This window comes from Takifugu rubripes, chromosome 22 (genome assembly GCF_901000725.2).
Source record: "Takifugu rubripes chromosome 22, fTakRub1.2, whole genome shotgun sequence".
Classification (NCBI taxonomy): domain Eukaryota; kingdom Metazoa; phylum Chordata; class Actinopteri; order Tetraodontiformes; family Tetraodontidae; genus Takifugu; species Takifugu rubripes.
Window position 1 is genome coordinate 8984071 of NC_042306.1, and position 25076 is coordinate 9009146.

At 41.4% G+C, this 25076-nt stretch overlaps 2 protein-coding genes across 8 annotated transcripts in view; both read right to left on the minus strand.

Moving 5' to 3' along the window:
• Positions 1 to 72: 72 nt before the first annotated feature.
• On the minus strand, positions 73 to 8211 carry kiaa0040 (KIAA0040 ortholog). 4 transcript variants are annotated; one of them, XM_029830721.1, is made up of 3 exons: positions 8022 to 8211; positions 7721 to 7739; positions 73 to 5259 (listed from the first exon to the last, which is right to left on the minus strand). In XM_029830721.1, exon 3 carries the CDS (start codon positions 4755 to 4757, stop codon positions 4428 to 4430), a length of 330 nt encoding a protein of 109 aa, XP_029686581.1. In that variant the 5' UTR covers positions 4758 to 5259; positions 7721 to 7739; positions 8022 to 8211; the 3' UTR covers positions 73 to 4427. The 4 variants fall into 4 exon arrangements, with proteins under 4 accessions (XP_029686581.1, XP_011614697.1, XP_029686580.1 ...); XM_011616395.2 differs by lacking the exon at positions 7721 to 7739; XM_029830720.1 differs by lacking the exon at positions 7721 to 7739 and having other exon boundaries at positions 8017 to 8211.
• Positions 8212 to 13210: 4999 nt separating this feature from the next.
• tnr (tenascin R (restrictin, janusin)) overlaps positions 13211 to 25076 on the minus strand; it is a 91635-nt gene continuing 79769 nt past the window's right edge. For all 4 annotated transcript variants that reach the window (XM_029831436.1, XM_029831437.1, XM_029831434.1 and 1 more), the window contains 7 exons: positions 23731 to 23861; positions 21424 to 21556; positions 20243 to 20394; positions 20075 to 20171; positions 17231 to 17392; positions 16732 to 16895; positions 13211 to 15755 (listed from right to left, as the gene is read on the minus strand). In XM_029831436.1, the coding sequence (XP_029687296.1) occupies positions 15636 to 15755; positions 16732 to 16895; positions 17231 to 17392; positions 20075 to 20171; positions 20243 to 20394; positions 21424 to 21556; positions 23731 to 23861 (959 nt within the window). In that variant the 3' untranslated portion in view covers positions 13211 to 15635. The remainder of the gene's footprint in view (positions 15756 to 16731; positions 16896 to 17230; positions 17393 to 20074; positions 20172 to 20242; positions 20395 to 21423; positions 21557 to 23730; positions 23862 to 25076) is intronic.

Consider the following 25076-nt stretch of genomic DNA (forward strand, 5'->3'; position numbering starts at 1 on the left):
AAAGGCACTAATGTAAACTGTATATTCTGGTGCTTTTCGTGATAGATTTAGTTACCAAACGTTTGCCTCAGCTCTTGGACTCTTTATTTTAAGGTACAACTAGGAAATCTCTCCTTTGGTAAATTATTGTGCCATAAATCAGCAGCTTTGGTGTGATGAAGACAGAAACAGGAGCTCAGGCTGCAATAAATCAAGAAAGAACATCAAGACAAATCAGGAACCTCACAAGAAAAATGCAAATTTCAGTGAACTCCACGCATCATTAATTTTAACTTCTGAAGGCAGAAGTCAAGGGTATTTGTAATCTCTGTTTATTTAATGTCATATTTCCGTAGAAACTGTTTTGTGTATACTAGTATGGCCATAATGTGTTTAAGTTTGGCTCCTGTGTTTACTCTCAATAAGTTCAGAAACTGGAGGCTTTGCCAGGGCCTGAAGTTCATCGATTATGAAGCTTGCTGACTGCGACACATTAATCTGACAGCAAACGCTGTCACATCGCATTAGTCTGCGGACGACAAGCCACGAGCAAAACAATTGATGGCTGTTTGGAACGGCCATATTGGTCCTGCTTTACATTCACTCGGCAGGGACAGAGCCAACTGTATCAATCAATGTCTGCAATAAACGCCATGAAATGACATTTGTTTTCCACAACCTCTGGAACTTAATGAGGAAATTCACATTTTCATTCATGGTTTTTTTTTGTCTTTCCCCAAACAAACTGGTAACGAGTCAGCTCTTAACGACGGAACCACCGCAAGATAGACGGGAATGTGAATCTCACATATATTTCCTGCCACTGAAATATGAAAAGCTGCAGGGGGTAATCTATGTTGTCAACACGCATGGTTATTTGCTGTGTCACAAAGGAGACCAATTACACCTTTTTCAAATAAAATACAGGTAAGATGTAATGCATTCAAACAATGCCACTTCTGACACAAGGACATTTTCTGAGTGGAATGTTAGCCATTACATCCTAGGAGTGCGAAAACTATTTTAGCCTATTTTTTCCTCTCCTTCCAAGCCACTGTGATTGCAAATTACTCTAAGCAGATTGGTTCCTGCCATTAGTCTGAGAGGCTCGCGGTTCGCTCGTTGCCAGGATAAACAGTGAGTGTATTTGTGTGTGTGTGTGTGTGTTCCCCATTTACGGTACTATACCTCTGCTCCAGTGTGACGTGCATTTTCCATGAGAGAACCCTGCAACGATCTAACAAGGGAGTGTTTGTTTTTATGGAGTGAAGGAGGAGTGGCAGGAAAGAGAGAAGTACTGACCAGACAGACACAAGGACAAAAAAAATGAAAGTGAAAGGTCCCCAGCTGCGGGGGAGGTATTGCAGTTACCACAATGCCTGATGTGAACATGCATCTGAGCTCAACCATGTTTCTCACATTATCACGTCGGTGCTAAATACAGAGTTGGCTGAATTTAACTGTGTGACGCACACAATGCAGTTGGCAAATTAAAGACTTGAAGACAAGGGAACAAGCGCAGCATTGAAATCTAATGTGCAGTGATCAATATGAATGCAGAGAACTAAAGGAAAGGAGGAACAACAGTCGCTTTAGCGCAGCGGAGGGCCACACCAATGAAACATCCTCCTCAAAGACGATAAACATGCAGAAAGTCCTGCTAATATACCGACAATTAACATGCAATGCAGGTTTGGTGAATGTGCCTGGGAGACAGAACAAATTCCCAGCAGTGCGTGACTGAGCCTTAATATTGTCAATGATGAAGAGCTCCTCAAGCCGAACTGATTTTACTTGCATCAACGATTGCTCCGCCACGGCCATCAATCCGCTGATGAAAATGACACGTTCACGAGCATCACTGGAGGCAGAGAGTCTTATTCATTCCGAGGGATTAGGAAGTTCGTTCGTCTATCCGGAACGTTGAGATCAGAAGGAAGCCATGTTTTATATACTTATTCCTGCAATTTACTGCAGTTTAACACGCCCTGAAGCACGCAAACACACCACCAATGAGATCAGCTCTTCATCATCACAGCACCCATGGCCAAAAAAGGAAAGCCAGACTTTTACCTTTCCTGTGAAGTGCTCCACAAATGCACCGGGTTTAAAAAACCTATTGAATAACGGCGAGGATTTTTTTTGCTGCCACATTCAATGAGGGGGCTATAGCGAGGTAAGATGTGTTTACCCATAAAGATAATGTGATCTTCCCTCAGACCTCAAAGGCTCTGTTAACTCTGCCTCCTATTGGAAGGGGGGGGAAGACGAGATTACACAAGGCTCGAAATAGAAAAAAACAAAAAAACAACACCCTTTATTTCTTTCCTTGTCACCTTCCACACGGTGGTATCTTTTATCACTATTTCTATATGTCAGGATAAATTATGCATGCAGGGCTAACAACAACAAGGCCCAGCCAGCCGTATAATTAAATGAAAAGGAAAAGAATCAGCTCAGCATTTCTTTTGACGGGCAACAGCGAAAATGCGCTGTAAATATATGTCATCCATAATTGGATGGGATCAAAAAGATGCAGCGCTATCATACAGGAGACTATTCAGAATGGCTGTTTCGAATATGACAAAGCCTCCTAACAGAGTCCCCTCTGATCACGACAGAATGACAAATAGAAAGAGCAAAGCATTTTCTATTACCTCGCCACCTCCACTGCTCATTCACGGTGCAGTGGAATTGAAACAGAAGTCGCTGAAAGCTGTGGTGGAATGTTCTTCCTTACAGGTGTCGTAGAGAAGTGAGGGCATCAGAGGTCATGCCGCGCTAATGCGAGAAACGACACCAAGTGCAGGTTTTCTAAAATGTTTATCATATTTAGGAGGGAAAAGAAAGAAACCTGTAATATTGATCTGTGCCTAAAAAGAGATTCCATTTATGCAGCCTTTGTTGACAAGAAATAGACTTTTTAGTTCAACATAGAAACTATTTTAAATTGCAGCGACTTCAATCAATCCAATAAATATATACAGTAGTGTATACAGAATATAATTGGACTTTATTTCTTGACAAACAGTGGCCAAGGCTTTTGTTGTGCATAGAAAAGCCTTCGCATGGAGCCCCACAGGAGTTGCTTCTCTGTTAAAGCGTGAAGCAGGAAAGGCCGTCTGTGCAGGAGTGAAATGAGCCGTTTCTCCCAGCAGCCCTTGGACAAGCTGATCAACTTAGCGCCAGTAGAGGCTAATGCATAAAAATGATGACACTGCTTAGTCACTTCTGCTTAATTAGGCTGCAGGCACCATCCACAATCCCATATCGTTTGCATACTTTCTTTAGGTGACATTTAAGAAATAAATAACAGTTACTGCTGTTCCACTGAGGTTTGAAGTAGGCTATCGCTCCACAGCTAATTTGGCTTAAGCTGCTGCTTATGGATATTGTCAGAAAAATGGACATGATATTAAGGATATTTTTAAAACTCAAGTAATCCTAAATATGCTGTATTATTAAGTTTTTTTTTTAACTTGTTTAAGTACAAGGTAAGGAGTTTGAATCCTCCCTGTTTCTATTAATCTTTTAAATTGTGACTCATAATGGTAAAATATTCACTGAATGGAGACTTTGCTGCACACACATTTATAAGAGATCAATCATTTTCCCGGAAAAGTCTATATTTTTGCCAACTGAAATTAATTAATTAAATTTATTTATTATTTTTGCTGCTGTTGAAGTGAATGTTTCCATCTATAGCACAGTACTATTAAACAACTTATTTGAATAAATAGAAATTACAACAAGACCACCAAGTTAAGCATGTGCCTGTCCAAATAGGACTGCAGTGAACAAGCGACGTCAAGAGCGGTGAGAATTAAAAATAAAAAAAAGGCCCCTCAACCTTTTAGCATCCTCTGAGTTTATCTTTTTGTAATTCATTGGCTTCTACTGTGTCACTTGTCTCATTTGCAGGTTACATGTTAAAAAAAAAAAGCTGTTACAGCTGCTTGAACAATTGCCAGATGTCAAATTGTCCCTCTGCCGGATGCAAAATGATGAAATTTACATGAGCAGCTCTGAGAACCAAACACCTTCATCACCACATGAACACACATTAGCTGATATCCCACTGTAGCAGGCTTTTATGTACCACACTGCGGAAATTGTTCATGTCATTTTGTGAACACAGTCCGTACTGAAATAGAATGAGCAGAGGCTTTAGCAAAATGATTCCAAACCTGTTTGAATTTTGAGCCTTCAAGATGCGCCATTATTTTGGAAAACGTTTGGGCCCAAAGGTAGCCAAAAACACGACATCTTTATCCAGCAGGGGGCGACTCCAAAGGTATAATAGCAAAAATTCACAGATATTCAGAATGGTATTGCTGTGTCCCATTTGCTATTTCGTACAAAGAGCTATCAGTTTTGTAAATTACTGACATGCATCGTTGATCTGCGCTTGCACAGCAGTCCACAGAGGAATGGGGGAACACGGCTCGCTATAACATGGTTAGCGTCACCCTGTCAGGAGTCATCGGTCCCGTTTTAACAGAGATCCACAAGTCATCCTCAGCTTTGGCCGAGCTCTTTTTCTTCTTTGTTTCAGACCTCGTCCTTGTGTCAGGGCAGCAGCAGCTGTGGCATCGGCTGCCGTGGCGGCAGCAGCAGCAGTGGCAGCACACCAGCAGAGCAGTGAGGAAGACCAGCAGAGGAAGAGTCAGGAGGACCGCCAGGCAGACGGTGTTGTACGCTCCCTGGTTGTGTTTGTCCGTCACCAGGCGCCAGAATTGGCTGAAAAAATCCTGAATGTTGTTTGCGCTCCCATCCATGGCTGTGAGACCTTTAAAAAAAGTCTGTCTGACTGCTGTAAAGACTTAATTAATCCTTTAGAAGAGCGACAAAGCCTCAGTGAATATGAGTTTTGGGTTCAAATAATAAAGAATGTAATTTAAAATGCAAGAGCTTTCATTTTTCAAGCCCTTTAGTTTTACACTTAAGTTCAAACATCCACCAAACCAGCAGCCTGGTTTTTGTGCTGAGACTACTCAGGGGTTAAAAAAGGTAGCTTTTAAATGCATTATTTGCCTTTTGAGATTGCCTCGGGGTGACCTTGTTTGGCCTGAATAGAAACACTTGAAGTTTATAAAGCCACTTTGTTTAGTCCAAGTTCATTTTAAGAGCCAAATATTCCATAAACTGATCCGTGTTGTTTGTGAATTGTGATGATTCTGGGCTTCAAATAAAGCTCCACTTTACTTTCCAGGCATTCCAGTTATTTTCTCCCTTTGTCCTCTCAGTTTAGCTTGTCGAGCAGCTTCATATATGATGTGCCTGTAAAAAAAAAAAGAGAGTCTGAACATGGAGAGAAAAATGGTTGTCCCGCCATCCTGCGCTCATCTATATATATATAATAGCTTTGACTTTTCAGCTTTCAGCTTGCACAAATGCAGGAATCATTATGCATTCAGGACAGACGTTTCTAAGAGTCCCAGTGAAGAGAAATGGTCCAAATTGTGAATGAAAAAGAAGAAATAAATGAGAATGATTGTGGGACAGAGATGGAGGTGGCCAGTTAACAGAGCATCAAGATGAAAACCAAAAAGGGAAGTTATGGAGGCATTGAGGTCTTGTGTTTCTCCATTTAAGACAGATGGTTAATGGGTTAAAATTTCACATGTCTAACTGCAAAGTTTTCTCATGAAATATTAACAGTTACTAATAAAAATTTCTCAGCCTGCAGTAAGATGCCTTTGAGCTCTCGTTGTTCCTTTATACCTGAGAATATTAACTAATTGTTTAAGTCTGCGGCCTTGAGTCACCATCTTCATTTAATGCTGTTAAAGCACTCCGGCTGGTCACATGCTATTTAGCTCAAGTGTCAAGTGCCTGATGTTCTACAGGTCTGGACCCACTTTGTATTCTGGATGCAGGTGAAGGAAGATTTTCATCTTACATTTGGCTGCCGCTTAGATAGAGGGCGTGTGTCTGTGTGTGTTTGTGTGCGCGCGTGTGTGGGTGTGTTCAGGCTGCAGCCATGCTGTATGTCTCATGTGTTAAAGTGGTTTATTTTAGACTGCTAACTTCCCTCCTGCTCATTTGCTCAACAGGAAGTGGAGTTTTTAATCCTGAAACGAGGAGGACAATTCACCTGAGATGCCCAAAGTGTTTTCTGCTGTGAGAACAGATCTTATCAGGATACCTAATCACATCTGGGGCCTACCGGGCTGCCTTTAGATTTCTTTTAGATGATTCAGATTTTACCCTTAATTCACTGGATTTCTACATTGTTTCCTGTGTACTTCACATCTATTTTGTTTTTAAAACCCAGAAGATGGTGAGGAGCATCCATTCATTTCAGCTGACAGTTGGCCCAAGAGGTTTGAAATCCACGTTCTTGGGGGAAAAGTACAGTAGGTTGTAGATTTTTAAACTAAAAGTTTAAAAATAGAACAGTTCCCGAGGGCCTTCAGAGGAAAATGTACCATTATCAAGCTCTCCTGATAGAACTTAAACAGCATAGCTTTATATCAATATGCCATTAATCAAGGACTTCCATTTTAAACCTTAGCTAAATAGAGTAACTATTAGCATCAATAAATATTTCCTTTTCTATCAATAATGCCTTGTCTGCACTGGAACAAACCAGATTTCACACCTTGCTGATGCCACCGTGGAAGGTTCGCAGTACCGTTGGGCGTATTCATTGCTGTCACGATGAGCTCAGCTCTACGGCCGGATTTCTCTGCAAACTCTGATCCGCATCACATTGTGAAAACACTGTTTGTGGTCTCGAGTGGGCATGTAATAAAAGAGGTGACTAACACTTTGTCAGCAATAAAGATGCTTAGCGGAATGTTTTAGTCACTGTTGGGTTATTATAATCTCTGGTGAGGAGGAGTGAAATCATTGTGAGTTGTGCCTTTAAAAAACCATGAGCAGCAGGAGAGGTTTAAAAAAAGATTTAAAATCATCTTTATTATTAATTCTGAGCTTCATATATTCCATCTGAGGCGGTTTCACACTTGAGTGGGGGAATAGTGTCTGTGTGAGCTCCCATCTGGTGAATGTAAATGACATTTGCCTGAGATTTGATTCATTTTTCACCTACTGGAGTCAACATATAGGAGAAACGAGCTGTGTGCGCATCCGAGCAAAGCTGTAAGATGTCGTTCTGAAGAGGTGGCTCGCTTTCTCAGGACATTGTGCACTGGTGGGGCCATTCACGGTCCAGGAAAAGGCCGTTCATGGCACGCGCAAAGCCAGGAAAGGGCTGAGAAAAAATCTTATGAATGCGCTCTGTTAGCCTCTGCTGCTTTTTAAGGAACATGTGTGACCTAAAAGGCAGAGTAGTGACAGAAGGCGACGCAGTAATCTTTAATGACCCGCCCCGGGTGCACGGGCAGGGTTGATCAGTGGGTTTTCAAATGCTGACTTGAGCCATTACCCAGAACGATTAAAGGAACATTCCTTTTGTTGGTTTTCTTATTGTTTGTTTTGCCCAGAAAGACTAAAACTAAACTGGGAAATACAGTCGAGGAGGCACTGATTCTTCTTTTACTTGTGTTGGAGGTTGAAACTGATGTATGTGAATGCCAACTGTAATCAATGGGATCATTAAATGCAGTTTAGAACAATTAGAAGTATTATGTAGAATGAAACAGAATTCACAACATAACAAAGGGTAGATCAGAAATGGAACAGACTGTTACTTCTAATTTAATACTTAAGTACAGTTAGTGCTACAATAGTAGCTTAGTATTATATTAGTAACAAATAGAACACGATGTCTTACCGTAATAAAGCTTTGAGATCTGTTTACAGGTAATAAACCAAATTATCACCGAGGTAATCCAAACACAATTTTGTTTCCAGCTTTAATTACTAATCAAGCAATCATCAGCATTACATTAGAGTGACAAATTCAGTCATTTGTCAAACATCCATCTTACTGCTGCCAAAAACATTTTCAGGTTTGGCAACTTTAACGGTTTAACGCCAGAGAGAGCGCAGATAGCTTAAAGAAACTTTTTGGAACATTTTTAAAGTGTCAGAGCAGTTGAGAATCAACATTTCTTAAACAAAAGGCACCTTACCCTGCAGTTCAGCGCTCCTGTGTCTAATCCACTCAGGTGCTCAGACTTCTGTCGTTTCTGTTTTGGCATCTGTCTTTTGCTCTTTTCTGGTCTTCTCAGCCAGATATCTTGACACTTCACTTTCTGTTCCTGTTTCTCTCTCTAACCCTGTTTCCCGTACTCCTCCTCCTCTCAGTGACTCTCTGAGCGCGTGTGTGTGCGCGCCAGTGTGTCTGTGTGTGTGTTTTGGTCACAACGTCACTACACCCTTCCCACTTTCTGCAAGAATGGGCCCTCTGTCTGAGCGTGTGTGTGTTTCCTGTACAGAGAGCTGGATTCTTGTGGTTGCTGCAGTTTGCTCAGACTCTCGGCCTGGTGTCAGGCGGAGTTAAGCAAACCCGGTGGGAAATTAAATCAGAAGAAGCTGTTATTACATGCACCTCCGAGCAAACACCGAAAGAAAGGCTCTTCAACATGCTCTGACCTGAAACCCTTTGCAAAAGATGCATGGCATTGGAGGGTAGGTTGCAGGATCTTTCATAAGAGGATAAGTGAACCATGACAAACTGTGGCTCCACCCACCACTGTTGAGATAACGATGAAATAATGGTAAAAAAAATGATGCATGTGCAGTACAGTGTGCAAAAGTGGTGCACTGTATGCACACACACACACACACACACACACACACACACATACAGCCTGTGGCATCATGGTCTATGTACTTTCAGCTCAGTCAAGTGAAAGAGGTTTTTTATTCAGAAAGTAAAAGGAAACAAAGTCTATTTACTTGCCACTGCTGCAAGGGATAAGTTAAGAGTTAACGTACTTGACTCGTGTCCTGAACAGATCGTCGGAGCCTGAATGCATGAAATTTGTATAGTTACGTGCGCCTGCAGTGAGAGGTTGCATGATTTTATAAAGCTGCAGATGTTTAAAATGAACAGTTTTCCCAAGGTTACCCTACAGAATTTCAGCCTGAACAACCTATTCCAACAGTCAGCAAAAGGAACAAATCAAGGAAAAAAACATCCTTATTTACTCAAAAACAACAAGTAAAACATCCCGGGGACATATTGTTCTTCATAAAACAAAGGGTTTCCTTGAAATTACGAGCAAATAAATGGACTCAAGGTGTTCACTGTCCTGGGAAATTTCACCTGTTGCAAAGGCTTTACTGCATCTGACTTCTAATGTGTCTCCTCCTGCTGTATCTCTGACGGCATCTGGCTCGCTCGACATGTTTCCTCATAGCCGCGGGGCACGGCTACATGGAAATTGATGAGACGAGGCGTGCTACCGTACAGCTGATCTACAGGTAGGTATTCGATAAATTGCAACCAGCCCTGCCCACACACACACACACACACACACACACACACACACACGCCCACTGTGTCATTAGGGCACAGTGTAACCGCACATTTCCTTCTTTTGGAAAATCCTTTTTACTTAACAGTTTACTGTAAAAACTATGACACAGTTTTCAACACGAAAAATCATTGACGCCGCATAATTTCACACACGCCCCCATTGTAATTAGGTTTTGACCGCTCCAGCTTCAGGATTGCGTTAGGGCAGCAGGAATGTGTCCTCGCCAATATCCAGAACATTGTGGCGAAAGCTTTGAATCTCAATTTTTCTTCTCTCTTTAAAAGTTTCTTGTCGAAACACCGCCGAGGTAAAGCAGAGCAGAGCTATTGTAACGGAGTGCCTTTTTTATTTAGAAATATGACACTTTTTTTTTCTTTTTTTCCTTGTATATTTTAAAAGGTCTTTTTGGCACCAAACCTTTGAGCAGTTATGAATAATGACCTGGCAAAATTGTGGCACCAGTGCTTCCTGAAGGGTACGGTAAAAGAAGCTGGATTACGTCTTACTCCCTGATGGAACCATTCCTTGGTTCTTAGACAATAAAGACTGCATTGTACCATCTTTTCCATTGGGGATACCTAATATTCTACTCATGCATCGCAACCCTCCTACGTGTCTCATTTCCTCCTTGAATACCCCAGTCACAATTTACATTTCGTGACCCGGCACGTTAACCGTGGTGCTCCCGTCTGGTTTATGGAGACATTATTCTCAGTTGAGCTCACCTGTGAGGTAAAGCTCAAACAATATATCCCTTTATCCTGCTCCGGTCTGTAACCAACCAAATTGCGGGAACGTTGACTGAGCCCAGGCCGGCTCAACAATTGTGCAATCCTGATTGGGTAATGAAAGAAATGTGTGTGACATTAGCAGGAGCTTTAAGGAAGGGTGTTGGAATTACTAGACTGTAAAAAAAAAGGGCATTACAAATCTCGGCGACCTACAGGTTCTGCCAACACGCAGTGAAATATGAGAAAACAAGGACCTGCCGCTGCACACTGTGCACGTTCTCAGAGGGGAGCGCTAATGAAAAGTGATGAAAAGGTTGCTGTGGCGGGACCAGAAATAGGCTGCTGACATAACCAAACCCAGGCATGTGACAACAGGCCGAAAGCAGGACGGAGAAAGCGTGACCAGCCTGTATGAGGTCTCGCTTCTTATGAAGGGTTTGGCACATATACTAACATTTTTCTGCCACCGATGAGGTAGTCATGAGCTATTTAAACCCAGAATTAAACATGTTCAGCAGAGGGCTAAGAGGAAACAGTCTCTTGGGGACCAACATGATGTTAATCATATCTTGGCCTGTGAAAAACTCATCTGCTGAATGCATAAATAAAATGTGACACCATCAGCTTGCTGTAAAGGAGGCATTTTCCAAAGCATTTAGATGGAATCATTTGGGATTTTTAGTGCTAGTCTTTGCTCTGAAAATGTTTCCAAATACAGCAAATCAAAATGAGACACCGTGGGAGTAAAATATTCCCCAACTCGGTCTTGAGTTGGCATCGTTATTACAAATGACAGGAAATATGAAGGAGGGAGGAGGAGGGGTGCCCAACCCTCTTAAAATAGGAAGACAAAATTAGAAATACCTGTCAAAAGGCTGGCATCCTGTAGAGGATAAGATAAACAACAGAACAAACTCCCCACGCTTGACCCTTCGGTCACTGAAGCGATGCTCTCGTATGTGTGTCAGCTTTCATGTCTTAACAGCCCCCAAGGACTTCTGCGGAGTTCAATGGATGTTTGGTGAAGGTGGTGGGGAAAGGGAGGGCATTAAAAGGATCCTGGCTTACAGTGGGTTCTTAAAAACAGGGGAAAAAAACCACATCAGACAACAAGGAACTGACCAGTGACCAGGAAAACAGAAGTGTGCAAATGCGTGTCTCTCCCAGGATCTCCCTGGTGGCCAGAAGGACTAAAAAACCTTTCCTTAGGAAATGTCTGTGTCATTTACATGATTTATCTTCGTTTTGTTTTGTCTATTTTGCATATTAGAGGACAACATCTGGAATAGCATGTGCCACGACTGGCCACTAGTGGGTGTGTTTGCTGAAATTAAATGAAAGTTTTTTAAAAAAAATTCTTTTATTCTGTATCTATTCTATGTTAAAGTAAGGCTGAGATGTCCATAATCTGTGGTCATGGCTTTCATGCAGCCTCTATCCTTCTAGCTCATGCAGTTTGGTACATCAATAAAGAGCTAATGGAAAACAAGCTGTTGACCAACCACTTTCTCAATTTAGCCCCGGCACTTTTATAGAAACTCTAACTGGCAGCGCTGGGTCTTCTTCAGGCTCTTGCCAGGGCCTGTTAACTCTCCAGGCTCTGAGATGTGAAGCGCCTCTTGGAGATTCATGGGAGTCTTGGACCGGCTCACAACGCCGCTTTTCATCAGCTTCACCACTTCATTGGCTCAGTGCTCGACCCTGCAGAAACGAAGAGGCATTATCCAACAGAAGGAGTGCAGATGGAGGACAGGAGTCAGAGGGGGACACCAAGGGGGGCCAATGCCTCATTTTCTCCCCCACCCTGCAGTATTTAACATTTATGCTGCTCCATTTAGCTGCACAAACACACATTGCCTGATGTTGATGCAGCATTTATTTCCATTTTCATATGAACAGAGGGGGGAAATGAATAATGGAATTAGTTATCCAAACACTAATGTTTCTCACTGAATTTTCCTTAAACCTTACTGAGCCTTAAAATGAAAATTAATCTGTTCAAACTTAACACTGCTATTTACATATTCTGTGTTCTGTAGCCTAATGGAGTCCCATTAATGAACAGTTATAATTAACATGCTTACAGTTGTTGTGTTTGCTAAAACCACAAGCACAGCATGTTCTAAATAATAAGATGTTGATAGCCGGCAGTCTGATAAGCCAGAACAACATTTTGTCAGTCTCTTTTTCTCTTTTTTTTTTATTTTTTTTTTTAGAATTTGCACGGATTGCTTTCATTGTTAACCGCACATCGATTTTTAACCTGCAGCCAAGAGGAATTCAAAAGATTTTCACATCAGTGCAGAAGCGGTTTGATGAATATAGGAGAACTCGGTGTACTGTGGGCTACGGGCTTGCTTTGAAATCATCTTTGAAATGCTGCTGTTTGGTAGAAAAGCAAAAGCTCAGTACATGTACTTATCAATTTATGACATTCAAGCTCTGCAGGATTTCTATTGTCTGGCTTTATCTAAGCTCAAGAAAAAAACAAAAAAAGAAAAAACTGTCCTCAATCCACTAAGCAATCACTACCGATAAAACATAAAGTTAATCAACTTCTGCTTTAGTTGGAAGTGAGATCTGTTGGCCAACTTCTACCCTAACTGCATGTGACAATCTGTTTGTACTCATTTTACACAATTTGGGCTGAAAATTTGACACGTTTCCTTCTACAGCTATGATTGCATCACAATGGGGTAAAAACTCTGCTTTTCCGAAAAGAACCTCTCTGGTGCAGATAGCTCCTGTTGCAGCCACAAGCCTTCCGTTATGGGTGAGTTTTGTCCTAATGAACAAGTTATAGAGGTTGGATTTTTAACTGTAGACACCTTTGCAGTGTGAGTCTGCTAGTTGTTTTTTTTTAGTGTTTCAGGTGCAAGAAAACTTCTGACAACATTTTTTTTTTATCCTTTTGTTATCATGTATGAACATAAATTCGAGGTCCTGGAGCCAAACTACATCTACTGTTTACTTTGTTCTCTTTAGCTGCAGCTTTTCCTGGCTTCCATTCAGAGGAGACTCTGAGGATAGTTTGATGATGTGGAGAAGACTCTTCGTTCTTCGTTGCGCGAAACAGCAGAAATCACAGCACACACCAAGACGCAGTTAGACTATTTGAGCATTTTATTAATATGTAGAAAATGTATTAAAAAAGGAACTATATAGTACATGTATCATTCAAACTAGAGCTAAAATTGACAGTTTATTCAAGGTTGTTCAACAATAAATTCTGAATTTCAGCCTGAACAAGCTATTCAAACAGTCAAAAATTACATTTTTTTTAAAATGCTTTTACATTTTCAGTAGTAAGAGTTCAAATCGATCCAGTCCGTCTTATATAACAAATACCACCACACATGGTGGTTGTATCCCTCTATTCACTCCTGAAAGAAACCCGTCACAGTTGACTGTGTTGTTACTGTATTTTTACAGAATGGTTGTAAAATAAATAGTGAAATAAATATGGGAAGGGTATTTCAAGTACTCTAAAATCAAAACAGTGGTGCAGTGTGTATTCCATTGGGCGGAACATCTAACCTGATGCTGATTGAGGACTTTTACATGACAAATGTCAGTTTAACATTCTACAAAATGTAACATTCTACATCATTTTCAATGGAAAAAGGTTAGATGACAGCTGGAGGGCAATAAAAGCTTTTTTATTTAAAAAAAAAAAACATAATAAAGAATCTAAGTGGTGTATTGTTGTTGACTGATGTCAGAAAAAATACAGTATGGAAATTTGCTTCGATGTATGTCTGCAAAACAAATTAAGAAAAAAAGGGCTCTACTTTAGAACCCAGGGAAAAATTTCCTCTAAGTGCTGACTAAAATAAAAGATGCTTTAATATAGTTCAAATTATGACCAAATGAATTTATATATTCACTGTCCTGGGAGATGTCTAGATTTTTATTGAGACTGAATTCAGAAATGTCTCTGTAAATATGATGAACAACATTCTGACATTTGGTACAACTGGGTTTTTTTTCCTGACGTGCAGAAGACGCCATCTGTCTCTTGGATACGGAGGTAAGAAGGGGGCGGAGCTTTGTGACTCGGTTTGCAGCTAAAGAGGTAACACGTCAAAACACATCTCAGTCAAATTCTACATTTACAGGAATATATTAGAAGTAAATCACAGTAGAGGAACCACCAGTGTGTTAAAGATCAAAACAAAAATTACACATTTGTGCTGAATAGCTCACAGATTTGGACAGTTTGAATTATTGACCATAGATCAGCATTCTTTCAAAGACAGCGATGTTGTTTTTACAGAGGTGGGACCAGGAGACATTGCCATTCTGTCTTCAAACTCTCCTTTTTATAACAATCCTAATGTAACAATCTCCAGAAAACTGCTGTCACATAAACGCACCAGAGGCACAGCACAAGAGGGAGAAAACTGAATCGAACAAAGTGCTTTGTGGGTATGCTGCAGATTATGACCCCGAGCTAAAAAAACAGAGAAAATACTTTTTTTTTAAAAATGAATTTGTTCTTTCAATGGGGGGGCTTAAAACACAAGAAAAGAAAGACTTGGCTCCATTCAGCCCGCTATTTTCTTTGTTCCTGCAGCTTGGGGAGAGGCCAAGTTTATATCTGCACTATGCCCACCGTGACTTTCTTTCTTATGCAGTTGAATACCTCATGTTGCATAAAACATCGCAGGGAGAGCGATGAGAATGTGTCCAAGTTTTTAATGACAGACTTTAATGACAGAACTGAGCTGACTCTGAATCAATGTTGGTTACGGTCATCGGCACCACTGAAAAGTGACAATGTGGATGGGCATTTCCCAGTCAGCATTCCGTCAATCCAGTGTGTGGTTGTCATGAATTAACACATGCAACACTACACATAAAAACAATTGGGATAAAATGAGTTGTATGGGGATGAAACTGCTGCTGGTGTTCTGATAATTAATTTTTTAATCAATTTGATGTCCAGTGTTTGATGTCTTTAAACAAAAAGCATCGAAACATATTAAATAGATGGGTTTTTGTCCTCTATAAAAATATATATATATAAATATCTTACAGTTGAGGGGTTTTACGTTTGTCATTAAAAGTCTCATTTAGTAACGGTTGAATTAATACAGGCTCTGAAGGACGTTTCTGAGACATTTCCTCATGTCTCAGGAGGCAAAACACTAAAACTGCTTTTCTTTATTTGCCTTTTCCTCTTTTTATACAGCAAGTAGAACCATTGTCGTACCAATGTTTAATAAATAAAATAATAATAGCGTCTTCCGGGAAGACAGGGAGAGACAGCTGAAGCTTAGTTCAGATGCTTTAGTCAGTTCCCTTCTTTACGCGTTATAACAGCTTCCTCTTATTATTAGTAATGTCTTTTATAATTGTACAATGGAATATTGATCAAATATTTGCAGATTTGTTTGTCGATGACTCCTCGGGTTACTTTGCATTCATATCTGAGAGTGCAGAATTGATGCAAACAAGCAAAGAGTCGTCGCTGGGAATCATACAAACTCCATCGGTCGCGACCTTCAGCGCAGCGCGGCCGCTGTATTTATACAGGGGCGGACCGCCTCCGCTTGCTGCTGATGCTACGGTAGTTGAAAGGTCTCATCTTCATCTCCACAAAGGGAATGGAGAACTCGTGGCCTTTCCAGTGGTACCAGTTAATACCCTGTCAGAGAAATAGTGTCATTTCGGAAATGAGCGCTTCAGAGAAGACATTACTGAAAAGGACAGTAAAAGTAGCACAAAACCAGCAGAGAAGAGCTACGCAGTTGTCGTGACTGAGGAGGTACGTAATGGAATTACACTTCCAGGCTAATCTCCATCAGCAGAAAAAGCTCTGCTGCTTTCAGCCTTATGGCAGCAGGAAGCTAGCGTGGTTCTGTTGCTCCGCTGCCATCAGCTTACCTTTGATGGCTTCAAGCAATGGACATGAAAGGCAGCAGACAGAGCGAGAACAACAGAAATAACCTCTGAAGCTCAGCCCAAATGCAGCTGCACAAAGCAACCTTTGCTAGCTGAAGGCTAACATCACAGGTAGGAAATGAGACAAATAGTCCAAGACGTCTGCGTTAATTAACTAAAGTTCTCGGTTGTAATGTGTTATAATTTTATTTTGATCATTTTTGGTTCAACATATCCTTCAAGCAGGGTATGAACCAGAGGACTGCTCTCCATGTTACTGCCCCTCTCGTGTTTCAGGTTTTTGTTACAGTCGCATCCACAACCGTCCACAAAGGTGTCTATTTATGCAAATGATCAATGGCTCAAAATTCCTTCTTTTTTGTAGTTTTAGGAAACAGACAATCTCAGTCTGCTTTTTTTTCTTGCTTGAGTATACCCTCAAAAATTATTAATATTATGGAATCCTCACTACTGCCCTTCAACAGATTTAACATCACACTTTTTTCTGTTTAGATTTTGAGAAATTTCCTTGGGATTTTCAGCCATATTTAAATTTTTTAAGGGAATTCAAAGAGACTATTCACATTATTGTAATATCTTCTGCTGTACTGCCAGTGGAAGGAAGTTATTGTGACAACGTAGATAATCCTATTGGTCTAATTTCAGGGGGAACTATGTAGTATTGGAGTCATAGATCAAGCGTCTTTTTAAACCATTTTAGGGTTGAATGAATGACTCACCTGGCTGTGTCTTGACTCGCCATATTTGCCATTAAGGTTAGCCCGGTGGCAGTTCTTATACCACCAGGCTCCTTTGTAAGACAAGGCGCAGTTAGTGACAGCGATGTCATTGTCCCTGTCTTTTGTCGAGAAAGGACGACCCTGGTGATAGCTCAGAGAGTCACCTGAGGAGAAAGAAAGATGAAAAAAAACGAACATCTGTCAGGGAGCACTGAAAGATGGTGGCAGTAAATAAACAGCATATAAATTAGCAGTTGGGCAGGGGGAAGGAGAGGGAACCAGCTCATGGAATGTGTTTTTCTGCTGAGAGAATTGTAATTACAAACACGAAGGGATGATGGGTAAGTCTGGCATATGGTCCTGTTGACAAAGAGATACGCGATGAGCGAGGCAGGTTTAATCAGAGAGAGGAAAATATGGGAAAAAGATGAATAGAGGGGAAAAGACAGGTGGCAGAGCAGGGAGTGATTATACTACAATCATTTTTATTTACACCTACCGGCAGTTCCATTGTACTCTCCTATCCTGAGCTTGTAGAGGTTTCGTGCATCACCAATGGAGAATTTATCATAATTGGCATACACGGACTCCTGTCCATCCTTCATGTCGATTCGCAGCTCGTAACGACCCTGAGCCGCAATCCTCTGGATGTTGTCTAAGCCTGGACACACACACGCGCGCGCGCACACGCACACACACACACACACACACACACACACACACACACACACACACACACACGCACACGCACACACACACACGCACACAGAGTATTTATTTACCTATTGTTTGTTGGTATCATGTGAATAATGCTGATTATATATCTATGTTTGGAGTAATGGATGTGGGATTGTCTGCATATTAAATCGGCATGCAGTAATAGTGGACCATAGCATAATAATAACAACCCACAAGGCAAAATATTACTCTTTAATATTAAAAAAAACAAAAAATATAAGGATAAGTAACAGGAGGAAAATTCCTCCTCAAGAGCAGACAGACGAGGATGTCGTGTGTGCTGAACAGATGGATGTTAAACTGTTTCACGAAGAACGTGCTGTTGGGCTGGTGTGTAGGATCTTGACAGGCGCCTTGTCAGACATCCCTGTCAGCTGGTCATGCGGAAGAGGATGACTGACGTCGCTGAGAGCGGCGCGTGGCGTTAGCAACAGCCCTTCTGCGAAATGCCACATGTCGCAAACTTCAGAGATAGGCGGCGCCGCGCTCTATCTACAAGACGGCAGATACGGGGGCTCGTCTGAACCCATGAGGACGATAAAGCCCCCGCACCACCTTTAGAGATAGCAGCTGCCTTTATTAACAACTGCTTAGGTTGGAAAAGAGCATTTCCATTTCTGAACTTTTGGGTAAGAGTTACCTGCAGTTTTACTGAAAAGGGCAAAAAACACAGTGGCAGCGGATAAATTTCACTGTGCGATTTACCAGATAAACTTAGAGGTTGCTGTAATTAAACTGCGCTATATCTTTCGCAGTGCGTCCGATTGAATCACAGTTTTATCGCTCCTTTCCGATGGTGTGCAGAGATTCAAATACGTGACAAACTGCCACCCTCCTGCCCCATTCTACACATATTATGACACTGTCATTCTATTTTATGACCAGCCTTTCTCTGCAATAACACAGGAACACAAAGGTTACGTGGCAAGGACAAAAAAAGCGACAAAAGAAGATAATCATCAGATATTGCACATATGGTTTATCACTGGTTTATCTTTGAAATGACAGAGGAGTCAGTCTTGATGTGCAGATGTGATAAAAACAGCCATTTGTAAACTGTAACCTAATGCCAGCTGCATGTGGATGTGTCTTTTAGGTCACCAGTGTTACTAATGCCTGTATTTTCAGACTGTCGTAATGGTCCTGCTGCCCCGGCAGCAATCGGTTCAATATCAACAGTGTAATTTGGAGAAAATGAGGTTCAAACTGCTTTAGCGCATGATGACCATCTGCTTGATGCCATTTACCGTCATAAAGGAAAACAGTTTTGTCAGACACTGCTTTTGCCGCGTTAATAGCTGTGGACAGTGTTCAAATATTCACTTTTATGAAAAAAAATCCAGTTCCTTTGCTCTATTCATAGCTAACTGGGTCACACGCTATAAGATGAACTCAAACATTTCCCAGTTTTAGTATAATGCCTTCAGTGGTCCGACGATTTCAACAGTCAGTGGCCTCATAACAGCAAGCTTGATGTTTTGTGCTGCACTCAGAGGCTGCTGTGCTGCCTGCTGGTGCATTATCAGTGATCTGACATCAGTGGGGGGCAGCTTTCTCTTGACACCTCACACCCGGAGGTTACATTAAGCTGCTTTTATGCTCCTAAGAGCGAGAGCCTCACACAGCAGAGAAGAAAGAACTGCGTCCGAAGGGCAGCTGTAAAAAAAAAAGGAAGGTAAGACCCTGGAGATGCAAGTGCCCCGACAGGCAGCAAGAGGGCAGATTGTTGCTGATTCAGCTGAAACAGGTCAGTTGAGATGTTGCTCTCATGGACCTCCAGCATTTGTGCCGATCACAGCTGCAGATTTGAAACTTAAAAACAACAAAAGCACGAGATGCCTAATATTAACACCCTCCCACAGGTATTGATATCAATCATGATTGAGTCTCATATAAACCTCAAACTAGCAGCCGTCATGTAAAACATCTCCCCATACACTTGCCTGCACACAAAGAACCAGCAATAAAATGTCCTTCCTCCACATCCAAGACAGTCAAGTGACATTCTGAGTCTCCACATTCCTTTCAAGATCTCAATTCATAAAATATTCATGAAATGTTCACCCCCCCCCACCCTTTAATCAGGACAAACAAAACAATAACATAAAGAAACAGGCTGCTGAAAAAACAGAGCTCATTTGCACACTAATGAATATCATTCTATTTCTACAAACATATTTGTTTGGGTCCTTAGAAGTCCGTCAAAACAAGGGGATTTTCTGTTGTTTCGTCTTTGAATCGGCGCTCGGCTAAAACTAATTAGATTTCAGAGGAGGCATTAATGAGACGTCGCAAAGTCGAGTGTCGAAACGTCATTAATTGTTCGGCTTGGCTCAAAGTTGTTGGAAGAATAAGAAAAAAAAAGAGATGATGAAGAAAAGTTGTAAATTAACAATTGAATTCATATCAGTATCCAGCATATTCTGCAGATTTTGTTCAGAGAAATGGAATTGGAATGTTTTAGCTAAAACATAACTCAATTAAGAAGAAACTTAAGTTCCTTTTATAGGCGTGACTCACAGCTCAGTGAGCATCAAGTTCAGATTTTTTTGGGGGGTCTTCTTGGAGGTTTTGTCACATTGTAAAAAGAAGTATTAAAACTCACCAAGCCAGAATTCATCCTCCAGGTTTCCAAAGCCGACGCGATAGTCGCTCCACTTCCTGGAAAAATCAGTCAGGCCGTTCTGGCGCCGCTGGAACACCTGAGCATCCGAAAGGGACCTAGTCAGGAAAACTGAAGACCTGTGTTTCTGGAGAAACGTTACTAACTCACAATCCAGCCTCCCTCGTCCGTGGTCATGTCGCAGTACACCTGCACACCCTGGCTGGGGTCACGGTTAATGTAGATGGTATAAACGCCGCTCAGCGTCTCGCCATTCAGGAGGTGCTGGGCGCAGTTCTGAGGCGTGGCAAAGAGACGACTCCCTGGAAAAAAGCAGTGGCCTCATTGATGTTTGGATACTTGTCAACTTTGGACACTAAAAACATAAGCAGGTTGTTTCTATAGTGATGAGGACCAGCTCAACGTCCTGATGCATTTCTAAAGAAGATTTCTAAGAATGTTTTTTTTGTCTTCTTAGCCACTTTTTCCCTTTTGGGGTCATGGGGAGGGTACATAAATAAGCATACATAAATAGGCAGGGGACAACCCTGGGTAGGGCTCTAGTTTATTGCTGAGCCCTATGTGAGCATTTGTGGGTTTAGTGTCTTGCACAAGAGTCTCTTGGCAGTGCTCTGGTATTATGGCACCTTCCCCATACTACCAGACTTTCCATGTTTTGTACGCACCAGGGTTTGAACCTGGAACCCTCCGTTTCTCAGGCCAGTCCCCCCCACAGGCTGAGCTACCACCACCCTTATTGCTAAAACATCCCCTATTGCTAAACAGTGATATTGCTAAAATTCCCTGCATCTAAAATGGGATTCAGAGTAAATGTGTGAAACTACAAGTCTCTCCTACACCATCTCCAGCGATGCCTGACATGCTTTAATACTTGCAGACGGTCCGTGTCAGTCAGTCTGCCTGATGGGACGAAAAACCTCGCTGTGCTACACGAGAGTGGATCAGAACTGCGCCTGACTTTAGCGACCCATTATTAAACCTCTTCCATCACAGCAAATTCCACGTTAAATGGACCACATTAAAATACGTTTGGCAAGTTTAAAGCCCTGAAGACCTTGGGGACAGTGTGTCCTTGTATTTCTGTACATATTGAGAACCCAACTACTCATTCTACGTACTTGAAAAGTGAAGACATTTTTGCAACGCAGAGCCATTTCGGATGCTTCACTACTTCGAAGGACTGTTTGGGGGTTAAGACATGACTTAAAGTTAGAATTAGGTTTAGGTAAGGGTGGATAAGCTTTGGATAGGGAAATGTATTATGTCTATGATGATCCTCTCAAAGACAGAAATAAAGTGATGTGTTTGTGTGTGTGTGTGTGTGTGTGTACCTGTAATAAAGGTAGTGGAGACGACAGCACTTGTGTCGAGACCTCTGGCCGCCTGGAGATTAACGGTGTACTCTGTGATCTCAGCCAGCCCCTCCAGTCGTATCCACGTGTCCTCAGCATCTAGTATCAGCTCCTGCACGCATGGACCAATAATTTAGATCAGAACCCCCTAAATTCACATAATTGCTCAGGTTCCAGCTATAGGATAGAGAAGAAACTGTGCTCAAAGATTTCTTCTCCTACTTTTATGCGCTATGGCCATATTTATAATTGTTTAAGAAACACAAAAACAGTGCAAGTTGTATTTGGAGCTTCTTTTTCTGAATTTCTTTTGTACACACACAGAAAAAAAAGCTCATCTGTGGGCACAAAGAAGAACAGAATCGAACACAACTCCAGTTTTCTTTTTTTGGTTTCTTTTCAGAGAATGAGGCATGTCGCAATCCCACGCACTTCCGATGAAGAAAACAAGCAAAAGAGCAGAAAAGAGGAGCAGAGATAAGTGAGAACAGAGAGGAGATAGCTAGAAGGAGAAGGAGGGCATTGAAGGAGAGATGGAAGTCTCTTATCGGGCAGCCAGGCTGCGGAGCTGCTCAGAAATCAGGAAACAAACATTTCTATTTTTAGCATGCAGAAGTCATGAGGGTACTGTACATTTACTTCCCTTTGTTTGGGATAAATCCTCTTTTATTGAGCCTCCCAAGAGGAGATCTTCCCTTTTTCTTTTTTTTTGCTACTTTCGGTGACATCAGCGCTTTTAGCTCGTATCTGCATTCGGCCGACAAACGGAAACTCCTGTTTGTCTGATTGCGTTTGTGTGGGTGTTTGCCTCGGATACACATTAAATATGAACAAGTAAACATGAAATATTAAAACAGCTTGAATGAAAAAAAAAAGAAAACTCTCACATATCCAGGCAATGTGTCAACGTGAATTATGTAGGGAAAAAGCTGGTCAATGGTGTCTCTGTCTCCGAGGTGGTGGCATTTCACACCAAGGCCTCAGGGTCAAAATAACTTTCAAAAAACGAAAACATCCTCAACCTATCAAGATAATACATTACCTTACTTTCAATAATAGACTGATAAATATCAATTAGAAATAAAAGTGTAAATGTGTAAATAAAAGTGTAAAAAGTCCTTTATCTGAAAGAACAGAACCTGAGCCATGTTGTCAGACCTAAGAAATAAAGAAAAAACCCTGGAAGCGGGATTTTGCTATGACTCATTTGCCGAATAATCTAAAAGCTGATGCTTTGTTCTCGGATGGCGTTCTGTCTGAGTATCAGCGTGGTTTCACACAGATGAAACACGACACAACGCAAGAGCGGAGGGACGTTCCGCAGACGTGTCAAAGGGCCTCCATCAGTTTCAACGTATTAATTTATGATTAGTCAGTACAATCGTGCATCAAAGCAGCCATTCTTTGAGGAAAAAACAAAAGCTCTTAAGTTTTCAGCGTTTTATCGCCAGGAACATTCTAAACATCCATCACACTGACGTTTGCGAAAATAAAACAGTTTTTTAGTATTCCTTTTTTCAGAAAGGGAACATCATTACATTGTTGCATTGGAATGAAAATTAAAAGACAGACTATGACTGTAATAAACTCAACCACAAGGATTAATCATGAAGATAAAGAATCAACCTGCAGAAAAATAAAAGCGTCCTTTCGTGTTGCATTCGCTGAGCGTGGGTGACACCTGATGGTCAACCACACACCATAGCCACATATTTACAGTCTGTGTGTGTGTGTGTGTGTGTGTGTGCTGTGAAACAAATGATGCTAATTCAAAAAAAAAAAAGTTTAGCATCTTGGGAAATTGTATTGGTCAACTCATTATCAGATGAAAATGATGCATTCAACAGTCTTCACTTTTATTTTACATCCCCCGGCTGTGCCACATTCAGAAACAAACAACAAACTGTCTGTTGAAACATATTAATTTAATATATCTACTATCCAAGCCGTTCTTTTGTACTTTAATTCTGCGAGTGTGCATAAATGTAAGTACCTGTTTATCTCAAAATATGGCCATAACCTCACTTGTGATTCATTTCCAGAAAGATGCATTTCTGAGATAAAATTGATGTGCATTCATTTTTTCAAGGAATATTGTCAGCTTTATAACCAAGGTAAAGACTTTTTAAAAGCCTCTGTATAATCTGCCATGTAGATATATAAGTATGGTTCGCGCGTGCATTTTACAGGACAAGAAAATCTGGAAAAGCTTTGTTAGAGGTAAATTGTTGCAAAGAGTTGCAGTGTGTATCGACCGCGCATGCAGATGTGGGGGTCACTACGTACTTTACGGCCGCTGTCGGCTGACTTGTAAGTGAGCATGTAGTTATCGATCTCTGCCATCGGTGGTTGCCAGGAGATGAGGGCGCTGCGGTGATTCACCTCGCTGGCCGTCAGGTTCAAAGGCGCATCCATGGCTGCCGCAAAGAGGGAAAACAAAGCTCACTCAAACAATTTCAGAATATTTTCTAATAATTCGGCAGGGGATTTTTTTCAGGCCAAGGAGACTTTTCTGTGCTATAACAGCAGTAGTGTGGTAACTGCTTTTGGTAACTTGGCAACAAAAAGGAATTACATGGTTAAGCCTGGCTGTTTAGAATTCAAATGAGAAGGTGCAGCAGGTCAGGACTGGCTCTTCTCTTCTAAAATGTTGCGCCACTGCTTATTCTCAGCATATCACGCGATGCGCTGAAACACCGATAAGGTGCGATCCTCTGCACTTGCAATTCCCTTAACTAAAAGGAGCCAGGCACATCCACCTGATATATCTTTACTAAAGCATCCTTTGTTTGCTAATTAGTCCATAATTTACAAGCAGTCTACTTGATCAAAATGGCAATAGCCAGGCACAAATTAAAAAAAACAAAAGTTCTTGCTACAAAAGAACATGTGTTAATAATGCAGGCGAGGCTGGTATGAAAGATAATGAATTCTGGGTATAGAGCAGGGAGAAAATAAAAATCCTGCTTTTCCTAATAAGAAAATTCTCAAACTTTCCTTTTATTTGTGGAAACTAATTACACTCAGCAAAATGGAATGAATTCCATGCACCGGATACTCATTTGTGCTCTTTCTCTGCGCAAACCTGCATTTGAGGTGAGAGAGAGGAGCAGCCAGAGATTTTTTTTATTCAGATGCTTCCTATTAAAAACTAAAACACGCTCAGCTTGATCAGAACCGTTCCTGTTTGTCTGAAAAACACACCGCAGCGTGTTCTGAACGGCGGCTCTGAACGCGGCCCGATCACGACTTCCTGTTGATACTGCAGGCAAAAGACTTGCCTCACTTCCCCTACTTTTCATCACCCTTTCTGACTCAATATCTGACACGGTGGTACGACATTGGTGGCAACGGCACTCTGTACAAACGTTTTACCATGTGGTAGGAAAGAGATAGCCAGAATCACTTTCCTGGCGTTACATTATGGCTCTGGTGAGTTTGTCTCCCCATTAATGTTCTGTAGAACTGTGGCAGAGGTCTGGTAGCAAACTACAGCCTGGGCTCTGGACGCAGACCTCTGTCATTTCCTGAAATCCTGTTTGTTTGTCTGACCGGGAAACCAAAATCAACAGTCTGAGCTTTTCAAATCTCCCTTGGATCTGAGGTGCCCAAGTCTGTCTGCCAGAAATCTA